Source organism: Piliocolobus tephrosceles, chromosome 20 (genome assembly GCF_002776525.5).
Source record: "Piliocolobus tephrosceles isolate RC106 chromosome 20, ASM277652v3, whole genome shotgun sequence".
In the NCBI taxonomy this organism is placed as follows: domain Eukaryota; kingdom Metazoa; phylum Chordata; class Mammalia; order Primates; family Cercopithecidae; genus Piliocolobus; species Piliocolobus tephrosceles.
Window position 1 is genome coordinate 51,958,586 of NC_045453.1, and position 9,574 is coordinate 51,968,159.

The 9,574-nt window shown below is 43.2% G+C and overlaps 2 protein-coding genes across 9 annotated transcripts in view; both read right to left on the reverse strand.

The window, feature by feature from the left end:
• Positions 1-6,774, reverse strand: part of SNAP25 (synaptosome associated protein 25) — an 86,935-nt gene extending 80,161 nt beyond the window's left edge. For 7 of the 8 annotated variants that reach the window (XM_023217858.2, XM_023217864.2, XM_023217863.2 and 4 more), the window contains exon 1: positions 6,627-6,774. The gene's annotated coding sequence lies outside the window, so the exon portion shown is untranslated. The remainder of the gene's footprint in view (positions 1-6,626) is intronic. The other variant, XM_023217865.1, reaches the window with a different exon arrangement.
• Positions 5,828-6,587, reverse strand: LOC111546501. Its single transcript, XM_023217956.1, has 2 exons — positions 6,547-6,587; positions 5,828-6,245 (listed from the first exon to the last, which is right to left on the reverse strand). Exons 1-2 carry the CDS (start codon positions 6,585-6,587, stop codon positions 5,828-5,830), a joined length of 459 nt encoding a protein of 152 aa, XP_023073724.1.
• Positions 6,775-9,574: the final 2,800 nt, after the last annotated feature.

The window sequence follows — 9,574 nt, forward strand, 5'->3', positions numbered from 1 at the left end:
ATATGAACCATATCAACAACAGCAAAGAAGAGGATGAAATATATTTTTCCACAACCAAAGAAAGCAAGCCATAAACCCAGTACAGGTGTTATTCAGCGTCATTCGGGGGCAGGCATCATTTGACTGAATTTCTCTAGAATCATTGTTAAGCATTTAAAAGGAAATGCTAATCCTTAAATAGGATTCCCCCCCCCCCCCCCCCCGGTCTCCTTTTGGGGATACAGATTTGTTCTTACCAGTAAGTCAGTCACTGCTGAAGTTAACCTCTGTAGTCAACAATAAGGAAATCAGTTAGGATTTCCTCTTGTGATACCGTGTTTTACCTTGGTGGAAAGATACTGAAATCTGCAGTACGTTGTGACAAGGCGAACGTGGGGTTTTTTTCCCCCTCTGGGACATGTGAATTTATTTGATGTGTGACTAGGAATTTAATTAATCAACGTTTTACCACCAGCTGCTGACCTCTGACCTCACAGGCTTTAAAGCTTCCTTCTCTCCTTGTCCCATGTTTTTAAAGCTTTCCTGTAATGTCATTTTACCCCACATCCTCCCAATGTGATTAGTTTTTGAGCTGGCTATCAGTATCATGAGATTCAGGTCACATAGGAATGTAACTTTTAAAGTACTTTACAGCTCACGGATTCTATAAAAGCTTCTGTTTCCTCTTTGCTAAGCGGCAGAGGAAGTAAGAGGATGAGTGAAGGAACTGCAGCTAATATATTGCTAAGTCAGACAGGAGATGATCAAAAAGAGGTCTAGAAAGAAATTTTTAAAAAGTTAATTCGGTTGAAAACAGAATTATACAAAGTTTAGGCAGATTGTAGGAGACAGTATGTGCCAGATAGCTACAAATCTGAGAAGGACAGGAGAAACCCAAAGCAGTGATGACTCAGAATAGGGCTTTGAGGAAGAAGACAGGATTTCTTAACTCTGGGAAGGCTTCAGAAAGATGAAGGCAAGCAATTTTGAGGGGGAAAAAAACTAAGGATTGGGCTAAGGGAGGCGATGAATGTAATTAATCTTCCAATTGGGTCCAGATCAGTTACTGAAGCATTATTAAGATGACGCCAGCTGAGGTCATCAGTCACTAGGTCAGGACCCATCGCCTGGGGTTTTCAGCACTGATTTCATTGATTTTTGAATAGTAGGGATATTGGACATCATTAGTCTACTTCTATCATTCTGCCAATAAAGAAACCAAGTTCAACAGTGGTTTGCTGACTAATGTAAAGACTGTGTGATTCCAAACAGGAAATTACAAGCAGTTGTTTCAGGGCTAGAGCTGGGTCTCCTGACTCTGACCAGCATCCTTACCTTCAGGCCTTGCTACCCAAGTGAGGAAGAAACGACTGCAGAAAAAGACATGTACATTCTCTATGCCTTATTTGGTCAATATGAAAAATGTGGATGATGCAAGAGGTAGAGATAGCATAAAATATACTTCATAGCTAAATCTCTGGAGTCAGACTGAATACATGTAAGCCCTGGTTCTGCTCTGTGACAAGTTACTTACCCTTGCTGTGCCTCAGTTATCTCATCTGTGAAATGGAAATAATAATAGTAATCTGACCACAAGGTTGTTAGGAGGAAACAGTGAGCCAGTACAGGTAAACTCTTTTAGAATGAGGGTCACATTCTTCTTCCCCATAAGCCCATTCTGATTAATCACTGCTTTGGGTATCTCTGTCATTCTAAATCAATTTATGTCTTACTAAATGTGATCTAATACTATATCTGAACATATGTGTCTGTGGGTTGCACTATTTATTTAGAAATCAGAAATTTCTTGGACTTCTATATTGGGTGAAGTGCTTGAGATCCTTGTGAAGAAAATTACATAGAAAGAGTAGGTATTATTGTTAAGGCAATAATAGCAATTCTCAGGAGTTCAGAGTGCAGCTGGGATTCTCTAGAAATTTCTATGAAGTTTTTTTCCTCTTGTAAAACTTTTTTTTCTTTTTAAGTTTTTGTCCACTCATCATGTCCTACTTCCTCAGTACTACATCATGTCTCCTCCCTTTGCCTTACTTGATGTTTGTGTGTTCCCTGGGCTCAGTTTAATAACCACCAACCTGACCTCCTAAAGCACCAAATGTCACTACCTCTAACTTTCCCCTAGGTAGTCTGCTTGGATATAAAAATGTTATCCTGTGGTGTCTCTGCTGCTAGCGTTTTAGTGAAGAATAGATGAGGATAGTCTCTTGATACTTTATAGCCAGAAATGAAATGGCAGTAAAATCTATATCTACCATTGCCATTTCTTCCTCTACATGAACCCACTGACTATTTTGGCTTAGCAATTCTGTCAGCATTTGGAATTTTGAAGCTCTGCTGTGAGAGTAGTAACCACAAGGTTAGAAAGGAAATGGGTGTAATCCAGACCTCGAGGGAGCCCTGAAGCGAGGGTAACTAGCAAGAGTCAGCAAAATAGGCAGGGAAAGAAATTTGATATACTGCCCACCACAGTTTTTCAAAATTCTACCATTCCATCTTTTTCCTCCCATTTTTAGCCACTTGGGGCTGGTTCTATTTGTCATGCTGCTCAAAACACGCCAGAAGAACTGACAACTTTTTTCATTCCTCCAGTCAGTGCACTTGACAATGCTGAATATTCACAGAGGGCAGAAGAGTGTTCAGCACCATGTTTATTATTCAAGTGCACCTTCTGGGACCTTCTGGGGCATCTCATCACCAGATTCTTGACCTTCTTTTCAATCTGCCTGGAAGTGCTCAACTTGCATAATTTCTTTTAGTCAATAATGGAAAATTGAAACTTGTGATTAACTTCCAAGCAGGAATTACATGTCTATGTAGGTATATGTATCCTGAAAAGCGATCTTAAAAGATGCTTCAGTAAGGACTGATTTTTTTTCATTGACCATCTCTTATGATACCAATTTGCTCCCCTCTACTTCTGGAAGAATGCAAATTAAATCCACTCTGTCAATAGTGATTTCTGGATAGTAAAAGGACCTGGTTACTTTGTTATATCAGCTTCTGCTCAGAAATCAACTTTAGAGGATAAAGTACCAAATTCTCAGCTTGACATTCAAAGCCTTTCACAGAAGGCTCCAACTCTGCATCCTAGCCTATTCTCTCCAAGCTTCCCACTCCACCCAAATGAATGGGCATTTTCAGGGTTTGCTAACTGTAGAGTGGGCTTGCCTAACGTGATATTCTGCATATGTTGTGACTTCAACTTAGCAGAACTCTCCCATCTCTCTGAAACCTCCAAAAGCTATCTCAAGGCCTGCCTCTTCTCTCAGATTGTTCCAGTCCACTGTGATGTTACCCTCCTGAATTTACATTACTTACTGTTGGTCACATTCACTTGGAAATTAATCACATATGTCCTCATAATTTATCTTCTAATGTTTTATTGCATTTGGTTCTGGTTTTATTTATTAACTTATTGTTTATTGCTTTTAATAAGATTGCTAGATGCTAAACTTATTGAGGTCAAGACAAAAACCATGAGATTTTATATCTCCCATGGGATTCATTTCTGTATCTGGTGAATACCGATTGATCAATATCTTCCTATCAGGTTGGTCCTTGCTGACAAGGGATGACATTGCAGAAAGTATCCAGTGCTGAGGCTTAAAACATGGATTTTCCTTCCTTTATAGAATTGTAAAGGAGTCCTATAATGTGAGAAACATTGTTTATTCATAGTGAATTATCTAAAAAGCATATTTTCTATTTTTCTCCTTCATGTCTCCTCTCTCAACCTCTTTCTCAGATTATTTTTCTCATTTCTACTCATCGTCAAACCTCCGTGTTATGCTGAAGGCCGACTGCTTACGCAGCTTCTAAGTGTCACTAGCAGAAACATGTCTCTCAGCTGATAACCCTCACTCAAGGGTTAACATTTAGAGCTTAGGAATATCTTTAGGCAAGCTAATTAAGGAGTAATTTGCATTGTGTTTGTGCATGTGTGGTTGTGTGTGTTTAACAAAATAAAAATAAAATTGTGAATTCTTGGGAGATTTTGCCATGAAGAGGTTAAGAGGATTGTAAATTATTCTGTAATTTGAACACTGAGGTGGTAATGCGGTAAATATCGATGAACAAACAGGCATCAGAGGGTCTGTGTGAATGACTCCTGGCTCATCCTATGTCCATCTGCTCCTGCCTCTTCTCACCGCATTGCCCTGGATTTTAAAAATTCAAACTTAAAATAGGAAATTTCTCAATTTTTCCCCTAGAATCTTGTCAATGATATAAATATTAAATTCATGGTTCAATGATATATTTTTTAAAAATTTCTCAGTAAGTTATTCTAAAATTAGCTTTCTAATTGTGCACATTGCTTCTTTCTCTCAGCTCTGCGCCCTTTGACATCTTCACTGCAGTCCTCTACTTCCCCTGCTCCTCCCCAGTCTTCCACTAGCAAACAAACCCAGCAGTAATTACTAATGTCCAAGCACGCAATTCCGGCAGCATTAGGCTTTTCATTTGACGCAACTACGCAGACAGCTGTCTGGACATGCAGCATGAAGTTAAAGCATTTTTAAAAAATTCCTGCCCATATTTTCTCTCCTCTACCACTAAAACACAGTTGTTTATTTTTGTCTGCAGATTGCAAAGTTATTAACTTCTCTTATACATTTACATACTCTTATATAAATGTCCACACAAATAATTTTACATCCATGCACAATAACAGATCAATATATACATACATGGAAACACATAGTCATCTATAAAAAGAAAAACACTAGGAAATAATTAAATAGCTGGGAATGAAATCACCTTCTGTATATGGACAGGAAATTTTAGTATCTGTAGCATACAGATGATAGGAGGTATGACTATTTAAACACAATCCAAGGTCTCATTTGGGGTCTTTTAAGGGGATCATGATAGCGTTTCTTTAATGTGTTGTATAGATTATTACAATGACGCTGTTACTCTTTTTTGCTAACTACTGAAATGGCATAATTTTGACACTGGTCATTTTTATGCCAGTTTTATCTATATCAAACAGAGAGAAATATCCCTGATGACTTTTGCCTTCTCAGATGCTCCAAACCTCAGAGTAGAAAATGGTTAAAGTAAAATCCCGCAGTGCCATAAGAGAAATTGCAGTAGATCTTTAGGTCAGAGTTCAGTTCTAGTTTAATACCGTGGTTCTTTACCTGCGTTTCCCTGAAGGACATACTTCGATTTTCCTGAGGAAGACCAGTCTTAATGTTGTCAAAATCTAAAGCTATCAGCCCGTGATAACCAGTGCTGATAGGAAATACTTCCAGTAATTCAGAAACCATGGCCAAAGAGATTAAGTCTATTCAGTACAGGACCAGCAAAATTTCTCAGATATGTGTTTTTGTGGATGAATACTTGTGTTCATGCCTGATTGCAAGGATGGGGGAAGAAGGAAAAGGAACAGTGATTCATTCTTAAAGTTGATTCTGCTTAGTTCAGCTAACCTCACATTTTTATCAAATGGAAGCATAGAGATGTATCATCCCTATAAACAGATAGCATTGGCTTCTTCGTATATACAGTACTCACACTCACCCAAGATCTGTAGACAGATCTACTCTGTGTTAAAAAACAAAACCAAACAAAAACCTTGGTACCCTGCTGAAGGATAAATGCATATTTTTTTAAAAAATGTATTTATTTTCTACCTAAAATAAGGGTCAGAGGGCAACACAGATTTCCACAAGTAGACTATTATTTTGTTGAAGCTATGCAGGAGGTAAGGAGGGGAACAGGAAATTGTCTGCAAAGGAGTCTCTGTGAGCAAGATTTATTTCTTTCTTGTTTTCTTTTAACCTACTATGACTCCTCTATTAAGGGTCTCCGTAAGACCGGGGTCTCAGAGAGACAAATTTGGTCTGCAGCCCTCGCACATCCAGCCCTGGCCAGGCATTTCTGCCGCAGGCAGATGCGGCGCTGCGGCCGGACTGCTGTCCCCGGTGCTGAAAGGTCGAAGGCGCCCGCGCGAGCCCTCGGTATTGCTATCCAGGGTGCTGAGCGCGGGCCGCCGCAGTCCCCGAAGCCAGCCCACCCGCGCCAGCCCTCCGCAGAGCCCTCCCACCCGGCACAACCCGCCCGCCTCCCGCCAGCCTGCAGCTGACGTGGAGCAGGCGGCATAAATCAAGTCCGCGGGGCATGGAGGCTGCTGTCGCTGCAGCAGCTCAGCTTGCCCGGGGCGGGAACTCCCCCTTTCTCCTTTCGCTTCCCCAGCACTCACACCCTGCCTTCCCCTTAATTCTTCCCTGGATAATAGTACCCTAACGACAACAGTCAAAATAATAGGGTTAGAACGACGGGGGGAAACCTAACAGCCTAAATATCTCTGAAAACTGCATCGCAAAATGGAAGAAAGAGAGGGTCCCACTACTGTTTCAAAAGAGTAAGTTATTATTCGGTACGTACCCTCGCTCTTCTTCCCCGTCGCTCCATTTGCAGGGCTCCCGTTTCCCCTTCCCCCAGCAGCTCACCTCGAAAACACTTTATAAAGCCCCCACCAGACGTGCACACACGGAATACCGCACCCTAAGTGCACCAATACTTGTATTTACCCAAGCCCACTCGGAATGCCCAGCTGCTGTCCCTTCTGGGTATGCAGCCATCCCGAGCCAGAACCACGACCTGGGGAGGGGACTCCTTACCTGGACTTCTCGGGAGGGTTGTGTTCTCCGGGCCTCTGCAGGTTGCAAGTGTGGAGGAGCCGCCGAGCAGGGAGGGAAGGAAAGACAGCGCCTGACCTCCCCGAGGTTTCGTCTTCAATGCAACGTGAGCTCTGCCCTCATCAAAGATGGCCGTCCGTTTTGACGTCAGCAGCTTTTAATAGCCGCCCGGCGAGGGGCGGGAGGAAGTGGGGGCGGGGCTCCGGCGGGGGCGGAGGCGGGGCCCGGGCTGCGGCGCGCTTGACTCGGCTCCCCGGAGCTGCCCTGCAAACCTCGCTGTTTTCACCTCCTATAAACACCCAAAAGGGGCGACTCTTATGACTCCATTTTAACACTCGGTCTCGGGCAAAAGCGTTCATCCCGCAACTGCATTCCTGATGTTCTTTGGTGTGTGTGTGTACATATGTGCGAATGTATATATGTATGTGTGTATATATTTTATAATACATGTATAATATATGTATAATTTGTGTGTGTGTGTGTGTGTATATTTTCCCCCCACCCCCATCCTCACCCCCGTTCAGTGGAATCGGTGATTGAGTCATCTAAGGAGAGGAGAAGGCAGAGGGGGATAAAAGGTAGTGATGGGAGGGGTGGGGGAAATTTCTGCGGCGATTTGTTTTCTCCAAAGAGGGTCCGGAGGGGCATCCCCGTCCACCCTCGCCAGTTCCATATATGGCCAGGCTACGTGGGTTGCTATTTTTATGAGTGATTGCTTCATGTTATCGAAGCAGCGTCGAGGTCTTGCAGCTCTTGTTGCTGTGGTCAGCCGGGGAGCGAGGCTGGCGCACGTTATTTTGAAGTACGTCAGAGCCAGGCTCTCTGAGCTGTTGCAGGAGTCGGGGGAAGGAGAAGGGAAGCGGAGTTAGCCCAGCCAGCGTGGGTTTGCGAGGACTCGAGGCTTGAAGTTGAGTTGTTTGCCGAGGGCAAAAACGGATGACGCTGCTTTGGGTGGAATTTGCACTCGGCGCTGGGGTTTCGTGCTGGGTGTCTTAGGGGTACCCCACAGAGGCACGGACGGCCCAAGGGAACCGTCCAAACGGCCAGGAGGAGGTAGGGGCTTCAGAGCAAGGACGGCTGGGACGCTGCCGAATCTGGTGGTTCACTCAATGCGCAAACCCCGGGTACCCGTACAGGCTGCCTCGGGGGCCCCTAGGATGCTCAAATCAGGGCGGGGAGACAAAGGCTACTTGTGCTGGTCATATTAGAGATTAAAAGTGATAATTATAAAGCAACAATCCTAACTGTCCTCCCTGGCCGTGCACGGGTCTGGAGAGGGGGTGGTGCGCGGATCGCTCGGCGGTGGCAGCGTCCCGGATGATTCACAGGTGTTGGGGAGGCTGTCGCGGGGCTCTCCGCGGGGAGGGCGGGCTGGGGAGCGCGTGGGAGGTGGGGGACCTCGTCTGAGGAACTGTTTGTACTTTTCCGGGAAGGATGCGATTAGAAGTCGTGCCTCGCAATGTTAAAACTTGATGGCCTCTTTTAGGCGATGGAAAATCCTTGTCTCGCTTAGGAGAAACCATTTAGAGCTGGGTTCGGAAAAGCGGCGTACAACCTCTCCCCCTGCACCCTCCTCCTCCCCTGCCCCACCACACGCGCGCGCGCGCGCACACACACACACACACACACACACACACACACACATACCCCTACATCGCTGGCCTGAGAGCCAAGCTTAGGCAATAATACGGCCTTTGATTGCACTCCATTGCGGAGGGAGGGAAGCGGGGTGGGTGTAAGGGAAGAAGAGTTGTGAAGGCGTTGCGTTTAGAAAGAGACGGGCTGTTAAGAATTTAATAAATGATACCTTTAATCGCAATCAGTAGACATAATTGTTTCTTAAAGATTCCCTGACCTGAAGGCTTTTTTGACGTATTAATGTTTATGCCATAAGAATTAACAGTGTTTGGATGTTTATTAAAGCCAAATTCCTAAAAAAGGCATGTTGCTGAAATTTGTTTACTTATTCATTAAACATTTCAGATTTCCATACAATAAAGAAGAAAATCTGCAAAGTCCTTAGAGACTTAATTGCCGACAAAAGTATCTTGATTATGGCTCTTACTTTCATTATAAAGCAAGTTGGAATAGAGGGAAAGGGGTTTGAATGCAATGTACTGCAAAATCCTTTATAGTCATTTTGTCCAAAGTGTGACACTTTAAAAAAAAAAAAAAAGCAGCATGCGGAAGTTTGAAGAGAAAAAAAAAAAAAAAAAAAAACCTGCAGAGGGAGAAACAAAATATGTGCATAGCCCTCAGACTAGAAATCATTCAGGCAGAAAGTATTGTGAAGGAATGGAGGAGGCGGGGGATTTTCCAACTTAAACAACAACAAAAAAAGTTAAAAAGCAACTACGTCAGTGATGGAGGCTTATCCTGCAGGCAAAAGCTATGTAGCAGTCACAGGGAAGGACTGGCTTGGTATTATGAGTTTTCAACTACTGATACCCCACACTGACATCTTTAAAAATGACAGATAAGAAGAGGGAGGCAGACAATTTCAAGGTATTACAGAAAATACCGTGACCCTACAGGATTAGCTGGTAGTGGTGACGGTGTTTTCCATTGCTAGTGCTTGCTTTGAAAATGATGCTGTTTGAGAGAGGTTCTTCATCTTGCTCTGGGAAAGGTAAAAGAGTCTAATTTAAGAAACATAAATATTGGGTACATAAAAATCTGCTAAGGATGACCAGATAACCCTAAATATGTTTTGAATATGATAATGATATCATATATATATATATATATATATTTTTTTTTTTTTGCCTTAGGATTTTCTCATGGCATGATTAAAACAAAACAAAAGCAAACAGGAAAACTTCATCATCTTTGCCAGCAGGGAACCAGCAGATTCACGTTACTCACGGTTTGCAAAGGCCTGAACCACCCAGGGAAGGAAGGTGATGGAAAATTTGCTCCAAAATAGTTCA